Source organism: Aulonocara stuartgranti (genome assembly GCF_965226115.1).
Source record: "Aulonocara stuartgranti genome assembly, chromosome: 11".
NCBI lineage: Eukaryota > Metazoa > Chordata > Actinopteri > Cichliformes > Cichlidae > Aulonocara > Aulonocara stuartgranti.
The window spans coordinates 23,362,651-23,380,225 of NC_138947.1; the positions used below are offsets into that span (position 1 = coordinate 23,362,651).

The 17,575-nt window shown below is 41.3% G+C and overlaps 2 protein-coding genes across 7 annotated transcripts in view; both read left to right on the forward strand.

Annotated features, from left to right (window-relative positions):
• Window positions 1–1,047: 1,047 nt before the first annotated feature.
• Window positions 1,048–14,374, forward strand: LOC309717133 (transcription factor E2F3-like). Of its 2 annotated transcripts, none has more exons than XM_082551441.1 (8): window positions 1,048–1,615; window positions 3,576–3,696; window positions 4,871–5,001; window positions 5,093–5,181; window positions 5,867–6,025; window positions 8,046–8,157; window positions 9,757–9,898; window positions 10,332–14,374. In XM_082551441.1, exons 1-8 carry the CDS (start codon window positions 1,334–1,336, stop codon window positions 10,631–10,633), a joined length of 1,338 nt encoding a protein of 445 aa, XP_082407567.1. In that variant the 5' UTR covers window positions 1,048–1,333; the 3' UTR covers window positions 10,634–14,374. The 2 variants fall into 2 exon arrangements, with proteins under 2 accessions (XP_082407567.1, XP_082407568.1); XM_082551442.1 differs by lacking the exon at window positions 1,048–1,615 and adding an exon at window positions 1,671–1,956.
• Window positions 14,375–15,291: 917 nt separating this feature from the next.
• cdkal1 (CDK5 regulatory subunit associated protein 1-like 1) overlaps window positions 15,292–17,575 on the forward strand; it is a 273,992-nt gene continuing 271,708 nt past the window's right edge. For 3 of the 5 annotated variants that reach the window (XM_082550971.1, XM_082550966.1, XM_082550970.1), the window contains exons 1-3: window positions 15,293–15,388; window positions 16,203–16,330; window positions 17,264–17,427. In XM_082550971.1, coding sequence (XP_082407097.1) covers window positions 17,270–17,427 — 158 coding nt within the window. In that variant the 5' untranslated portion in view covers window positions 15,293–15,388; window positions 16,203–16,330; window positions 17,264–17,269. Of the gene's footprint in view, window positions 15,389–16,202; window positions 16,331–17,263; window positions 17,428–17,575 lie in introns of all 5 variants that reach the window. The other 2 variants (XM_082550969.1, XM_082550967.1) reach the window with 2 other exon arrangements.

A 17,575-nucleotide genomic window follows, 5' to 3' on the forward strand; every position in this document is an offset into this window, starting at 1 on the left:
AGTAAATGCTCCAGATTAGCAAACTGCTCAAACTTAAGCTTTTATCAAGGTGCTCACAGTTGCTGGTGATCAGTTAATAAAGTGAATTTCATTTGCAGTACCTGAGTGCTAATTCCAATTACAGTGGAACACAAACTTCCATTTTAACTTCTGAAAACATTCTTTTTCCACTTGGCTGCAACTTCATGCCATCTATATCTTCCCCTATAATTCTTTCACTTATGGAGATGACATCAGCACACTCGCTCCTCTATGTCTCACAGATCGTAACAGCCATTTCCATAGCAAACATATGAGATCCCATAATCCAGACAAATTTATTATGCTTTCATCTGACCGAACAATGTGCTGGCTACATTCATCATCCTTCTTGTCACAGTGGTTTCACAAATACAGTATTTCAATTTTGTTTGGTTTTGAGAGCAGTAATTTTCTCCTTGAACATGGTCCAAAGAGATGAACATCACACAGTGCACTATTTAAGCAATCACTGAAATAACAAACAAATAAAACAAAATCTGTAATGTCACTGGGTGCTTTGGAAACTAATGGAAAAAAAATAAGCAAATCACATTTGTTGCAACATAGAGTTGAGCTCACTTGCATCACTGAGACTGTATATTGGGACCTGCATTTTGCAATGTGCCTTTTTTAAAGTTATAGGTAAGATCCAAACTTGATTAATTTAAACGTATTCAGAAATGATAAGAAGCACAAACACATGGCTTTGCAAATGTTAAAAAAATAGGTCTAATGATAATAATTACATTTTTAATATAATTTAATATAATATTTAAGTCCGTAGATATGTTTTGGTTCTTCATGCTTTCTCTTCAGCAAATTGGTCTCTGGCGCCACCTTACGTCCTATCAGAGAGCTCGCAAGGCGTGACAAGTGACGTCACGTGTTTACAACTGCCAATGAACACGTGGCGCACTGAATCTGAAGCCGTCATTGGTCGAAATGACATCGATATGGGTGGGTACTCTGCCGTTAGGAGCCAATAGGGTCTGGCATGTAAATTCTGTTTGAAATTTTCCCGGGAAATCTGAGTTTCGCGGGAGGGTTCTTGAGCGCGTAAACCGTATCCCTTCATTCATCAGGCCGTTTCCTGAAGCCATTTCTAGACGGGGGAAACGAGAGTTGCGCTACTTTTTAATCCGTTGCATCTGCCTAAATGCACTTTCTGAAGGAAAAATACTTTTCAGAAATCGATAGTTCAGACACTCGTCTTTACTTTGGTCTGATTATTTTTGTAACCATTGCGGCGGATTAGCAGCTATACGAGCTCGAAAGTTCCGAGATAAGAAAGGGGTTACCCTGAATACGCAAGATGAGAAGAGGGACCTCCTCGGCTCAGGAAAAAGTGATTTTAGCAGGGGTTGGAGGCTCTTCTCTGGATAATAATATAATTTTAACAGCTCTCTCGGATCGTTTGAACCCCGGTCAATCAAACGCTACGTATATCCAAATAATAACCACACCACCGCCTTGCAACATTACACAGACATCAAATGTGTGTTTATCCGAGCCTCAGATTAACAACATTTACACAACTCCACAACAAGCTGCAGCAAACGCAGCAGGACAACGACCCGCTCTGGGAAGACCGCCGGTAATAATCCACACAGCTTGCTTATACATTTAGCTTTGCTACGCTCAGCGACACAATGTTAGCTTGCTAACCTAGCCGAGCTTGTTGTTCAGGGCAGCTAATGTTAGCTATTTAGCCAGGGCATTCCCTCGACTCAACCTAGCGAGGTGGCTAACTAACTACCGCTAGCTAAGTTACCCAAGTGAGCTGGTTAAGTGTTTTCGTTTGCTGTGGGGACGCCAGTGACAAGTTTAAGTGAGTTTAGCGTTAACTGGAATGCAGACCTGTCATCTAAGAGAGTGTTAGCAGACTTCATGGTGCTTTTGAGTCCGCTTCACCTTTGCAGCCAGATGGAAATATTGGTAAGAGATGACTAACGTTAGCGCTGGCCTAGTGGCTGCTGTTGGTGTCTTAATTTGGGGGGTTGGGGGATGGTTTCCCTGGCCGGTTCTTGGTAAGCTATATGTTTGTTTTTAGCGTTTTAACGCTACATGATTAGTGGAACTTATAAAGGCATGATGTTATACGCAGATATCGCTACAATTCAGTCTGGGATCTGCTCGATAGATTTTCTCCCAGTCGTCTGTGAAGATGCAAGCCAACTTGGGTAAAGCTTTGAAAATATGCGTTAGCTATCAGAGCTAGTAGCACTATTGGTTATTAGAGAGCAACGTTAGTCGTTGTCGAGCTTGACCTTATTCTTTTAATTCGGCACAACTGTGTCATGCCACTCTTTTGTAACTGAAGTAACGCTGTGGTGCCTTTCAAGTAAAGTGAAACCCGAGTTTGTTGCTTTAGTGCTGATTCTACGTTTCCTGTATTCTCAACATGCACAAACCACACAAAACAGTTAAAGCTGCATTCAGGGTGTTGTTTTCTTTTCTTTCTCCTCCTGGTTATTCATCTTTTATGAACTCAACCAGTCTGCACATATCAGGCTGTGAGCCATGAGAAGGCTTTGGGGTGAGGGGAGCTGCTTGCTGATATAAAATGGCTGACACTTTGACTGTCAACAGAGGACATATTTCTTTCTTTCTCAGTCTGGGGTTATGCAAAAGATGAAGTAGTAAGTATGGGTTTAAAAATTATAATATGTTTTCCATTTCAGGGGAAAGTGGCTTCTGCTGTGCATGAGTTTTAGAGGGAAATGCAGACCAGCAAGCTGGTGGCACGCTGTCCTGCTCAAAGACACTAAAACAGGATGGATTCTTGCAAAAGCACAGATTCATGTTCATTGGGCTATAATTGAGATGGGTTATTTGATTTAAAAAAATTATTATTGTATTTTTGTGCTTTAAGAAACAAGACATGGGGTATGTTTATGGTAAGAAGTTTAACATCTGCATTACCAAATCCAATGTTCAACACATGCCATAAATGGGCTTAAACATGGTGAATGGTACAGATGAATCTGGGGACAATGTAGATGCATATGAAGCTAAATAAAAGCTTGTGTTGGAGCCATAAATTGCTGAATCATACGCTTAAACTGACTCGTGGTGGGTAATTGGACATCAGACATTTTTGTCTGGATTTGAGAATTAAGTTTTGGACTGAGCAGAACTACTTGATGCTTCCATTAATTATTTGGCTGGGTGGAGTTATACGGTCGATTATTTATTGGGATTGGCGTTGGTGTGTGGTGGGACGTTCAAATCGTCGACGTGACTCACTCTTGAGCTATTTGGGCTTGCCCTTTCCAATAAATTTGAAAAAATGGAATCTCTGTGGCTGACAAAACTTCTTTCAATTCAGATTTGATGTTGCTGTCCTTGCTGCGAAAACCTCAGGAATACTGAAGTAGTCGACGGAGAACAATCACATTTGGTGACTAAAAGCAGCCTGAAACTAGCAGTCACTCTATGAAACTCTTCTTTGGTCCTATACTGTGTTTTAGAGAGACTAGGCTTATGGAAAGGCTTTGGAAGTGACTGCCAAATAACCACATCCACCCTTAACTATCCCTTCTGCTCTCTCCTAGGCAAAAAGGCGATTGGCGCTCGATGATTCGGACCACCAGTACCAGACAGAACCAGCCAAAACTCCAAGAGGTAGAGGAGGAGCCGCGGCATCAAATGGGGCACGGCTGAAGACACCCAGAAGTAAGAAGGTGGCTCTTAAGAGCCCTCTGTCATCTTGTTTGTTCATTTCACTGCAGATTGTTTCAACTTCATCGTGTCCACGCTCCTGCCGAGCAGCACAGATGGGAACAGTGTAGATACAGCTGTTTTTTTGTTTTTTTTTATGGTTATTCCAATAAAATGAGTTTTATTTTTTCCCCTGAGCTAAACATCATCATGAAGGTAAGGTCCTTGGTTCTCTCAGCTTTCCATGAAGAAAAATCTCTCCAGTGTTATATCACTATATTAGTGGTGTTGATTAATCTGTTTCATCAATATATAAACAGTAGTATTGTGTATCTAAACTATGGAGCTGAAATGGGGAACTCTCTCAACATATTAAAGAAAAGCAGGGAAGTGTTTCCTATGAAGCGTGTTGCTTCCAGACTATATTCAAGCACAGTAAGTAACTTCCTGTTAGCTTGGTGTTTTATTTGGCCTGCATTCTTAGAAAATTTAAAAAAGAAAGTGGGGAGAGAGATCTGGTTCTTTTACATGAATCTAGTGATCGTGGCAGTGTAATACGTGGTCTTGTGGGAGGTCACAACAGGTGACGTGGTGTGGATCTCTGCTCTTAAACCGCTCTGCCCACTGAGAACGGGAATGGGACACTGTGCGAACAGAGCCTTTAAAATTAAAAAACTTTTAGCTTTAAATTGCAACCCGACAGAGGAATTAAAAAGTGATCCTTTTTTGCCAAACTGGCTTGTAGCTCGTCTTCACAAAAATACGCCGGCGATTGTCGCTGAGTCATTTCCCTTTCAGCATTTCCCTGGAAAAACTGTCTTCGGTTTTCCCAATATTGAGTGTTAGTGAGCAATTTGTACTGTAAATGTGTCCAGTATGAAAATGCCTCGCTTGTTTCCAACAATGACTTCAAAGTTGGCTCTTTGTCTTTGTGAATGAGTCACAACCCAAAACAGAGTATGATCACCCATCCGTCCAGCAGGTAGTCTGCTTCTTCTGACACCCCTGCTGCTCTTGGACTCCTGTTGACTCTCGGACATATTGATGAAGCTGCGTTTCGCTCAGCCATATGCTCTCATGTGAAACTGCATCTAGCAATGACTGAGTTTTCATGTCTTGGCTAGAAACCGTCCTTCAAATTGCTTAAATTACTTAATTTCCCCTTCTTTCTGCTTTTTGTCCACCATAGCACCCAAGTCTCCACCAGAGAAGACGCGGTACGACACATCTTTGGGCCTCTTAACAAAGAAGTTCGTGGACCTTCTTGCTCAGTCTTCCGATGGTGTTTTGGACCTCAACCTTGCTGCTGAAACCTTACAGGTAAATTGAGGAAGATGCTTTGTTTTCGGTCAGCGTTTTAGCGACTGATGAGTTACGCCGTTAAATCTGTACGTGTGTTCCTTGCTTGCAGGTACAGAAAAGGCGGTTGTATGATATCACCAATGTACTAGAAGGCATTCACCTCATCAAGAAGAAATCCAAGAACAACATTCAGTGGATGTAAGTGGTTATTCTCCCTCACTCTGCCATGCAGGTGCTTGGTTTGGACTCTGCATTTTTCTTTCTCCTCCATCTTTGCTTCTTTCTTTACCTCAGCTGATGTGTTGTATGAGGATACCCAAAAGTGCCGACACTCGAATCATTTTAGTAGTTCGCTCACTCAGAACTCATAAGTTCATAACTGGGCACGAGACACCTGTGCTTTGCAGTTTAGGGTGGCTTTTCATTTAAACAGATTTTGAGTCATGTTTGTGAGCTGTATGTACTGTTATGGTTTTATTTTAAAGCTCTGTTGATTTTCCTCTCATGGCCTAAGATGTAGGTCGTGTCCCTGTCAGGCACTAAAGTTGGAAATGACTACAGAAATTTATTGGGTCAGAATACTTTGAAGGTAGTTTCCCCAGTTTTATGTTTTGAAGTCACTTGTTCTTTACAGGATATGCGGTCAGTGGAGCCTGGTAATCACACCTTTGTAATGAAGGAAAGGTGCTTAAGTGAGAGGTAGCTCATACGTACCGAAACATAAATCCTGTGTTTACTTGAAAAGAAATCAGAACTTTTTTGCACTGTTGAAGTTGATGTGCCAAATATTTGAAACTAAAAACCAAATGGCTGCAATTGAGCACCCTTAGGTGACTCTAAACCGCTGTATTTCACTCTGCACTGGCTTTTCTTTCATTTACAGGGGCTGTAGTCTGTTGGAGGTCGAAGGGGCGCTGAGCCAGAGACAGAGACTGACAGCTGAAGTTTCTGCGCTGGCTGATGAAGAGCAGAGGCTCGAACAACTCATCCAGAGATGCTCTCTGGATATGAGACACATGAGCGAGTTGCCAGGCAACCAGAAATATCCTTTTGTTAGTTGAGATTGTGGCTAAAGTTTTAGTTCAACATAAATCTCGTAAAGATGCAGAGTAAGTCACTACAGGATTGCAAGGTCTTGTTTGTAATCTACTAAAACTGCAGATTTCTGAGCAAACACCAAGCAAGTTCATTTCAGGAGTGTCCACTGCAGTTTTACTAAGAGCAGTGAGAACTGGAGAATCAGAAACAACCTGATGATAGATTTTTAAATGTCTCTGTAAGCAGTGTGCTTCTTCAGATCAGTGGGAGGAAGCTGACGGAGTATTGATACGTTCTGACATGAGATTGAAGTCTGTTAGAAATCGCTCTTGACTAGGGAAGCCATTCGCTTCTTAAATGCTGCAGCTCATGTAGGGAGTGGCTGTTTTATTACAAATAAGTTTGTCACAGGCGATCTGATCAAAAACGCCAAACATCAGAAGCCTTTGCTGATTTGAGTTTGGGAGATTCCCCAGTAAAGGTGATTTTCTTGGTCACGTCCAGGCAGCAGGTCCTATAGTGCTATAACCCTTTAACTGTGTAATTTGCGATTTCATTTAAACTTGCACAGAGCGCACAAAGTCAAGGTCTGTTTCAAATTAACTCAAATTTTATGTGGAGGATTGTTGTTCATAAGTCTGAGCTGCAGCTGATTAGTTTTCAGCAGGTGTAGGAGTTCAGTTTGGAAGCCTGAGGGCAGCGTGTCAGGTGAGGAGTGGCACTGGACCATTTCCATTAGTACCTACTCAGGGCGGCTCGCCACAGTTTTCAGGATTTTCCTTTAGGTGATGAGACCTGGTACCAGGCCGGTGTTCCAAGTGACCTAAAAATGTAATGTAAACAGAATGCATACTACCGATCGGCTAGTTGGTGGGTCACTCAGTGAGTCATGAGTGTCTCCTTCACGAAAATCAAAACCGCCATTTATTAAACCCAGCAATGAGGAAAACAGCTGGACAGAAACAACTTTGCTGAGTCTGAAACGCTACACACTGAGCAGCAGGTGTAACGTTGCCTTGACGTCCACCTTTGTAGTGCTTAGCCGCATTGCAATAACGACCCCAAACACGTCCAGTTGGTACTTGGTTGTAATGGAAAACGAGTCGTATCGCCACAAGACTCGAGTCACATCTTGCTGATCTGAGTAGGTACTAATGGTAAACGCTCTTCAGTTTTTTTTCAGCGCTGTTCACTGTGACTTCATCAATCGTGGCGATTCATCTCTGTGTATTGAAAACAGACTTCTTTTTTTGTCCCTCACACCAGCACAGTGTTAACTCACCAATAACCCACTCACCAAAGTTGCTTCCCTACAACGTTATCCACTTCCCTAAAATTAAAAATCAAGTTTAATGATAACACTTCTGACAAACTGGAGGAGATCCAGAACTGACTGCAGAGGCACAAATGCAAGTTCACACATAGGATGCGTAGAAGATCACACAATCATCAGAAGTTAATGTTCCTGTAGATCATATATAAAAAAAGATTTTCTGCATAACATTAGCTTGCAGCCAATTATTAGAATCATCAGGGAAAAAAATGGATTACCTTGTGATCGAACTTAATAGTCATGGTTTGCATGTGTGCACTGCTCAGTAAAGACGCAGAGGCTTGAGATCTTTTCCTCATGGACCCGTGTCCTCAGATTTTGCACACTCAAACTCCTTCAAATACCATGCAGTACAGCTAGTTGCAAAAATAATTGTGCTCGTGCCTTTCATTTGTAAATTGTCATTATGAATTCTTTAAGTCTCACTAATTGTTTTATGATGCCAAAAGGGGGTTTAGACAGGCACAGAATGGTGACATGGCTGTTTCTTAGTCTAAAAGTCTCTTCTCAAAAAGCTGTAATATGCTTTCAGTACTTTAAGAGCTCTGCCTTCAGGAACAACTAGCTGTGTTTTACTTCTCCTCGAACAAACATCTCTTTTCTAACATGTCACAGAATGCAGGTCATTTCATATAGTCTGTTCTGTATCAACACAGACGCAGTTTTATTTCTTTAACCCGGCTGTTTCCACATATGCTTATGTAACATACCAAGATATCAAACAAGGGAGCCTCAGAGACCAGACGGTTATTGTCGTCAAAGCGCCCACAGACACCAAACTAGAAGTGCCGGACCCTGAAGAGGTTTGTATACATGCTCACAAACACACGCGCCTGATTTTTTTTTTTTTTTTTTTTTTTCCCGACCACTTGGCATATGACTTGAGTTCTTTTATAGACAAGACTTCATATTGGTTAGGTTCACTTCTGACCTTAGTCGGGTAAGTCAGTCAGTTTTAAATGTAACTATATTGAAGTTTTTCAACGTGATGTCATGCACATCTTGCTCAAGATTTGTCCACCATATTGGATCTTATACAACCACTGGTTGCTAGGCAATAATGTGTGTATTGCCTGATTGGTTCGGAGTGGTTCATGGAGGTTTCTGGTTTTCGCTGGGTGAAATCTGTTGGAAAGTAGGTGCTGCATGAAAACCTCCTATATTGCACCAGTTGGTAGCAGATTTCCCGGTTGCCAGTAGTTCTGTTTTTTTACGCCTCAACCGTAAAAGGTTGATGGCGCATTGTCAGCACCCTGCAGCGCAGGTGGGCAGGCGGGTGATGTGGACCCCCAAGTTTGTAAATGGATAACAGGAGAACTCAGACGAGTTTGAATCTCAGTGACCTCAACCTCAAGATCAGGGGTCGGAGGTCAAGTTTTCTGAATATTTTGTCAATGCGATAACTTTAGAAGATGGTCACCTAGGATTTTGAAATTCGTCCCATAGGTGCACCTATTAGAAGGCTGAAGGGTACTACTGACCACTGCCAGTATTTTTCCATGGTTCTCTGCAGACTCTTGCTAACTATCTTGAGCGGTAGAGCATCTTGGAAAAGTAGTAAACTTTTAGTTTGAAGGCGAGTGGTCATCATTTACGCTTTTTCACACTGTCACTGTTTCATTACAGCTCAGAGCAGCTGGACAGTGTTTACAGACAAGTCTGTCACTTTCATGGAAACTATAAGCAACTGAAGGGATATGCTAGCAACCGTTTTCTGGTTGGGCAAAATGCATCTTTTTTCCCGTATTGTCATGTGGGGGGAAAATGGGTGTCATTTTCCAGCGACTGCCATCAGCCTCCAGCATCCACGTAACTGGTCGGGGAATAACCCCCGCCCAAATACACACACACACACACACACACACACACACACACACACACACACACACACACACACACACACACACACACACACACAGTGGGTGGTTGCCAAATGGTCCCTAGCTGGTTTCTAAGCCCATGTGACTGGTGCCTTATTAACTTGATCCTACATTGTCACTATGATGGTCATATCTCCAAAATGACTCAAAGGTTAATGCAACAAGGTTGGCAGTCACGTGAACCTCAGTACTCTACTGTATGTTCGAACCATTTAATAGAAACGGAAATTGGGCTGGCCTATGTAACAGACACTTTTTTCCCCTTAAAATCTGTGTGTAAACTTTGAATAAAAAAAAAAAAAAAAGATTTAAACTTAATTTGGTACCGTTAGTTTTAATTTGTCCTTCAACAATGATTTCTGAGTGGCTCGGTCAGTCTGAGAAATCATTGCACTGAATTGATCATATTTTAGATACATTGCTACATGCATAAACTCCATTTGGTGTGTGCACATGTTGGTAATCAGTAGTACATTTATATGCATTGTTGTTCTGATTTGAGTACCTGTTCTCTCTCTGTAGAGTTTATCCATACACCTGACTAGCACAAAGGGTCCCATAGAAGTTCTGCTGTGCCCGGATGAGGAAAACGACCCCAGGAGTCCCGTAAAAAATGGGAACACAGACATCAATGGGAACTCTCCTTTCCTCAAAGTCCTTCAAGGTTGGTTTCAGATGGATAGTAGTGTACCGCAGCACTTTTTGTCATTCATAATGAAAAGCTGATCCATTTATTTTGCGTATCATATATCCATAGACTGAGTAAAAGAAAAAATAGCATGATCATTTAAACACATGGAGAAAAAAAATCCCCATTTCTATTACAGTCACAGAAATTGGCAACATTTAAACAGTTTTCTGTACTGAAGTGAATGAAAACCACATGCTTTGTTTCATTGTTCTTAAATAGTATGAATGGATTGGTAAGAAAGGAGTTCAGTGTTCAGTGCTGATCTAGAAGTGGTTCCAGAAGAGACGTCCAGAGCTCACTAGATTTGCTTCCAGTGCAACAAAACAGCCGTACAGCTTCTTTGAAGACCAGTGGTACTCTTGGCTGTTTTGGTGTCATAACAAATTGTCTCTTTCTCCTTCCACAGATCCCAGCTGCACAACCACTTCTCCTAACCCCTTTCTGGCTCCACCTCCCTCCTCTTCCTCAGCTGTCTCCGTCACAACTCTTTCACCCATCTCATCCACTTACACCAGTCTCCTGCAGCAGACAGAAGACCAGATCCCCTCATCCCTGGGTCCTTTCTTAAACCTTGGGCCTACTCTTCTGGACCAAGAAGATGACTACCTGTTAGGTTTGGGAGACGACCAGGGAATTAGCGACTTGTTTGAATCCTGTGACTTTGATAAAATGCCCTCTCTTGGCCTGGATGAGCTCCTGGGCAGCTAGCATTAGGTGAACAAAATGGACGGAAACACAGAGGGCTTTTTCTGTCCCACAGGGAGTACCGTGTTCTTTCATGGTATAACTAACAAACGTCATCAGCAGTGTAAAGCCTTTGATCTCCTTTTTAGTGGATGCTAATTTACACAGCTGGTTGGTTAAATGTAAATGGGGATGGGAAGGGTATCCACATCTTTGTATGGGTGTTACTATAGAGAGACAGCAAAGAGAGAACAGCTATAAGGAAACATCCCCCACAGTGCTTGGCATTACCTCACATCTGGGGTTATTGCATTGTGTTGAGCATAACCGTGCAGTTACCAAAAAACACCCTCGAGATTGGGAAAGAAGAAAAATCACATTGTCAACTCTTGAAGGATCCTGTCTGGGAATTTGTTTTGGCAAGTAAAAGGTCGATCTTCTTTGTTTTATCTTCGGGTGTGCAGAGCTACCCAGGTAATGCTTTAGGTGTGTTACTGCCAAGTGCTGTGGGTAGAGTTCAAGCTGATTTCATCCACAACAATGATCTGTGACCGAAGGCTTTTACTGCTGACTGTTAAATAGCCATGTTGTGTGTGCACATATGAAACATTTTTGGAAATTATAAAAAATATATATATATAAGAATGGAAACAGGGCTGATTTTGATGCACAGCACTCGCAACATAGTTAGAATAGTTAGGTTAGGCTGATTATAAAGTTCAGAGTATGAGTATTGGGTACATTTGGGTGTCCATTGAAAAATTATTGTGGAAAATAACCAAAATATGCACTCTTGAGTCATGGAAGCAAGACATTTATGCCACATATTCCAGTGTCTTGTCTCCTGACAAATACACAACTTGCTAAGTTGCTAAAGGAAGCTGGAAAAGCCATCATTTCTTGCCAGTGGGTAAATCTGAACACGTGATGTGCAAACTTAAAAATCATCTCCACCCTATACTCTTGATTTGGCAGTTGACGCCTCGACTCTCGCTGCTTTTTACCTTTCCCATCTTCATCAGCAGTAGCCGGCATAACTGAATCCCTTAATGCCTCCTCACTTAGACTGTGTGCAGTGCAATTATACTGTGGATTGAGCTATTCAGAGAAACTTGTGTTCGAATCACTTACCACTCTGTGCGCACTTCCTGCTCGGTGTGTACTGAGACTGTTGTTGGCTCTTTTTAGCTTCAATAACTGTTGAATTTTAATGGATTTTAAAACTGTAGAAATTACTTAACGTCTTGGGTCATCTAAGGGAAAAAAACCAGGATGAGATAGCCACTTATTTAAACTTCAGCATGTAATGAAGGGCTTTTTTTCCTCTGTAAGAAAATGTTAAAAAAAAACAAAACAGCTATTTTGTAATTTAAGTGAATTCAGCGCAACTAAACCGTAGTGACTTGTGTTTGTTTAGAGCTACTGAATTTACCGTGATTAGCCAGCAAAAAAGGCTTGATTACTTGCTGAAAAACAAGCTGAGAGGATGTAATTTTTTTCCCACTTTAGGTATTAGAAACACCATCACAGTTCACTACCAGTAGCTTGTCTGATTACATCCCTTGTAATAGTGAAGTGCAAAGAGACCTTGGCTTTTAGAGATCACAGGTGATATTGCTGCTGTTATTGTTGACTTATCCCCGCCCGACCTGATTGACGTGTGCTTGAGGAATCACGTGTGTGAGTTAATGTCAGAGTCGAGCTTGCGTTAAAGAGTAAGCCTGCCCGTGTGTAAATTGATGTATAGTTTTCTAATTTTTTTTCAGTGCACAAGGTACTGTAGGCTACCTCTCACTTAATGTTGCAAAATAGAAAATAGGGCGTTAAGAGATAAATGCCATAGTTTGTATGATTTTTGAATTCTTTTGTTTTAGGAATTGCCCGCGTTTTATTTAGCAGTCATGTCGGAAACCCCGACATTATAGTGGGAATACCGTTGGCCAAAAGCCAGACTCATACTGTCGCATATTAATTTTCACCACTGGGGTGCACATTTGAAGCATAGAAAAGTGGATGAATGTATTGCAATATTTTTTTAGTGTGTGTCGTTTTTGTTTTTTCTCCAATAAGTTATTTAGCTCCTGTGTCAGTGTTTTTGTTTTAATTATGTTTTTTAAATGGAGAGGCACCACTTAGACACAGGCAGTGATTCGCAGTTGGTCTATCTGGTCATGCAGAGACATTTCTGTGTTTTTCGCATCCCTGGTTTGGCTGTTCTCTGTTGGAAGTGTGTAGGAACTTTTGGAAACTTCCCCCCTGATATTCCTTACCATTTTTGCAATTCTCAGTTTTTTGGAGAGTAGTGATGCCTCTCCAAGTGCCCCTATTATATGTTCATGTACAACCTCTGTTTCATTATTGCTAAAGGAGCTAGAATATGTTTGCGTGCTTTAATGTTCAAAGAACACATTATACCGTACGTTGCTGCAGCATTTCTGTTCACTTTGTCTGAAACTTGCACTTGTGTGCCTTGAATACTCTGCTCCTAATAATCCCCACAGTCTGCACTAAATGGCTAGTTGGCATGAAAAAGGCAAGGTGACATTATCTGACAACAGAAATGCAAAATATGTAAATGAGAACATCACTTTGGACTGTATTAAAAATACACGGTTGTGCATTCTTTTAGGGTCTGCCAAATTAGCCACTAGGTGCAAGTGTTTTACACAGTGACCGAGAGGTTACAGAAGAAAATCCTCGAATGCAAATTTTATTTTATTTTGTTGTTTGGATGAACTTTATTTTTTGTGCTGCTTTTTGTTTGTTTGTTTGTTGGGTTTTCTTTTGAAGCATTTCACATCTGCAAAATTCTGACGCAAGAGCACGATGGGGGCAATTCAGGAAAAGCATGTTGACTTGTTAAAGAATAGCCTCAACTCTGAGAAGAACATCCAGTCTCTTCATTATTTCAATCTTTACAAAATGCACAAAAATGTCCTGATTTACAGCCGTATTTATATTGGTGTATTTTACATGTATTCATGCAAAGTTTAAACACCCACTCTCCAGTTTACAGTAGGTAAAATATTTTCCCCCAAGGATTTCAAGCAACCAGAATCTGGTTGCTATATTTTATGTCCTTTTACATGAGGGATTTTTTTGTGTGTGTGTGTGTGTGTGTGTGTGTGTGTGTGTGTGTGTGTGTGGTGGAAAGATTGTACCTTTCCATTGGTTTCTAATGGAATGTTGGAGATTTCGTGCACTGCTAAAGCTAGTGTCTGGTAATAATGAGTGACTTAAAATTGCAACTTTTTTTTCATTTCGAAATGTGTGATTAGATCTTACTGAAGTGTATCGTTAGGCTAAGTATGATGCTAACTATGGTCCACATTGAAACAGCTTTGTTTTTATTTTCTTATGGTTATTCTTGAGCTGTTACCAAATACGGTGTAATGATCAGTGAATATTCTGTAAAGCTTATGGAAAAAAAAAAAGACACAAAAACAAACAAAAAACAAAAATCTGATTAGAAAGAATTGTCTGTAAAATTATATTTCTGCCTGTTTTTGCTAACTACAGAACAGAGCAGTTTGCGATGTGAAGGCATGGGTGAAAGAGCTCATGAATGTTGGAGATAAAATTGATGTTTTTTGATGTGTGTATTTCAGTTACATGCTTGTTTATGTACATCTGTTAAAATGAGGAATTTGAGCTGTGTGTGCGTGTCTGTGTGTATTGGAGGGGTTGGGGGGGATAAATTTTGTTTTTTTGTACTCTGGGCATTTGTAATTGAAAATTTGAATAAAGCAAATATAAATGAGGAAATGTATATTTTTGTCTTGATGCGTCTTCAGGGAGTAGTTTGCACTATGGTGGAAAGTTTGGCTGCACTATTAGAAGTCTGTAGGTTCAAACATGTATAGTAACTTGCCACTAATTACACCTTACTAATTGTACAGGTTAGGTCTCCTTGTGTCTTCGGGGATGTTGTAATTGTAAGACCGATTCAACAGGGAACTGGAAACATCAGATTCTGATCCATATTGACATGATGGCTTCACACAGTTGCTGCAGATTTATTGGCTGTCCATCCAGGTAACTGCTTTCATGAGAACTTGAATCAGTCTGGCTGTTGTTATCTGACATCAGTAATTTGTTTACACTAACAAACCAACCAACTTGCCAACCATTCTCTGTAAACCCAGGAGATGGTTGTGTGGGGGAAATCCCAGACCAGCCTGTCTGGGATTTCACATTCAAAGTTACATAAATCATGTTTCTTCCTCATTCTGCTCAGTTGAAACTCAGCAGGTCATCTTGACCGTGTCTACATGTCTAAATCAAAGTCAGCTTTATTGTCAAAGACCCTATGTACAGTCATACACAGGAATTTGAAATTGCGATACTCTCATGGCCCTCAGTGTGCACTAAAACAATATAAAGATAAGTCTTCTGTACAATACTATACAATTATTTAAACAGCAGTGTCCAACACAATCGTAGTGATTGTGGGCAAGTTGGCGTGCAAATGGTGGTGGTTCAGAGTTTGTATGTTTGGGGGGGGTTCAGAGGGAAGAGGTCAATGCAGGTCTGGAGTTCGTGTGTCTCAGTCTGCTGGTTCTAGCCCGGAGGCTCTTCAGTCTCCTTCCTGATGGCAGCAAATTGAAGAAGTTGGACAGATGAGTTGAGTCACCTGAAATGCAGAGGGCTTTCCGGATGAGGCGGGTGCAGTAGATGTCCTGGAGGGAGGGAAGAGAAGTATCCACGATCTTCTCCGCTGCTGTCACTACCCGTTGTAACTTTTTCCGTCAGGAGCCATACCGCACAGTGATGCAGCTGGTGAGGATACTCTCAACGGTGCCTCTGTAGAAGGTGCTCGTAATGGTGGTTGAGGCTCTTGCTCACCTCACTTTGCAGAGGAAGATCTTCTGAGATGTGCACAGCCAGGAACTTAGTGCTGCTTACCCTCTCTACAGCAGCACCGTTGATGGTTAGTGGGATGTGCAGGGTGCGAGTTCTCCTGAAGGGACAGGTTGTTGTTGCTGCACCACTCGGCCAGATGGTTAACTTCACTCCTGTAGTAGGTCTCATTGTTGTTGCTGATGTGACCCACCACATTTGATGAAGAGGTTGGAGCTGTGTGATGGTGTGCAGTCGTGGGTCAGCAGAGTGAAGAGAAGGGGGCTCAACATACATGCATCCAGTCTGATGGGGAGGCTATAGTTCAGGACGCAGAGCAAGTCATCTACTAATCAGAAGGTTGCAGACCCAGTCTGCATGCTGAATATCCTTGGGCAAAATACTAACCCCAGGTTGCTCTCTGATCGGAGTGTCAATGCACTGGCAATAGATAGAAAGCACTTACAAAGAGAAAAGTGCTTGTGTGGGTGGGAATGGGTGAAGGAAGCAAGTTGTATAAAGTGCTTTGAGTTTTCAGAATAGAAAAGCGCTGTATGAGAACCTGCCCATTTACCATTTAAATGAGCAGCTGAACCGGTATACCTAATGAAGTGGCTGGTGACCGTATATGTAGTGTTATCCACACATGACACTGAATCATACCCGTATTCATTTGGTCTGAACTTATTCACCCACTACTTGAGAAAAACACGCGCTTATACAGTTTGTCCCTGTTTACCTTCCGTACTTACAGACAAGTATGGCGGTCTAAGGGTTGTGGTGACTGCTTTGGTGGCGTAAATAATCATCGTGTGCCTTTTTAAAGCATATTGCCCTCGGCATTCGAGTTCAGCTGAAGGCTACAACTACAGTGCGACTAAGGTAAGAAACTTTAATGTTTTTATTGGGACTGTCTGCACTGCACAGAATAAGAGACACGTGGGTACTAGCTAGCCAATGAGGCTAGCCAAGATAAACGCTACCCTGCGCTTGTTAACCAGTAAAACCAATGAAGAGGGATAAATAAGTGTCAAATGAAGCATTTTAAATGTTTAAATTTACGTTAATGTTAGCCTCCCTGTGTAAACCCTCGTTTAGGGTAAACTAAAACCAGCTCATAAGTGTGAAACGTGATCTGTTGTATAAAAGTTGTACAACTTGAACCCAGTAAGCGTTTAAGTGATGTGTGCGCATATTCAGCATAGCTTGTATCTCCAGCCATGCAGCTTTTCATCTACTTATCGTGAACAACACATTTAAAGAGAATGTAACGGTAATTAATACATGTGCATCAGTAGATAGAGGTACTGTACTTCAGGATGTCGCACTCACTGGTCATGAAGATCTTGTATTGATAGTTTTTTTAAAGTAATACTTTAATCCATAATTTGCACACTGCATTTTTCTTTATCTATAAATCCTTCTAATAATCATGCTTATTTTGCAAATGCTAATGCTGTTCCTGCACACGTAGCCTTTGCATTCCTAAAACCCTAAAACGGGTACTAATGAAAAAACAGTACAAGGTACAAGGAGTGAGACTGAGGAAGAGTCAGCCATAACATTGCTGAAGAGGTTTCATATCCAAATCTTGAACCATTGCGAAAAACAGTTTAGGAACAAAACAAAGTGTCCACAAAACCATACCAAGAATTTTGCAGGTACTCCGCCTTTATGAGTAAAAACCTTGAAATCTGCTAAATGAAGGAGAGTCTGCAGGCAGCAGTGAAGCATGGAGCTTTCTTAAAGGGATTCTGCCACTATATATTTTTAGGTTACTCCAAAAGGCTGACTAAAGCTTTGCTTAATTTCCAGATCATCATGCCGTCTTCTTGTGACTCTCTGATGGAAGACATCGAGGACATGGTGTCTTCTAGTGACCCCACTCCTCATGAAAGACAGTCTGCTAGAAAAAGTATCATACCAAGGGCAAGGAAGAAGAAAGAGCTCATGAGCGATGAGGAGCTTCAAGCTGACAGGTGTGTCCAGTGTTTGATATTATGTTACTGCCATGGGGGGAAAAAGGGAAATTGTTGGCTTAAAAATAAAAAATTTAACCATGTATTAAAAAAATGTATTAGTAGATATTTTTGTCAGCGAAAAAAGTGTATTTTGGCTTCATGTTAG

Coding starts and splice junctions, on each gene's coding strand:
- LOC309717133 (XM_082551441.1), top strand. CDS start 1,334: ATGAGAAGAGGGACCTCCTCGGCTCAGGAAAAAGTGATTTTAGCAGGG. Junction 1,616..3,575: donor CCGCTCTGGGAAGACCGCCG/GTAATAATCCAC, acceptor GCTCTCTCCTAG/GCAAAAAGGCGATTGGCGCT. Junction 9,899..10,331: donor TTTCCTCAAAGTCCTTCAAG/GTTGGTTTCAGA, acceptor CTCCTTCCACAG/ATCCCAGCTGCACAACCACT.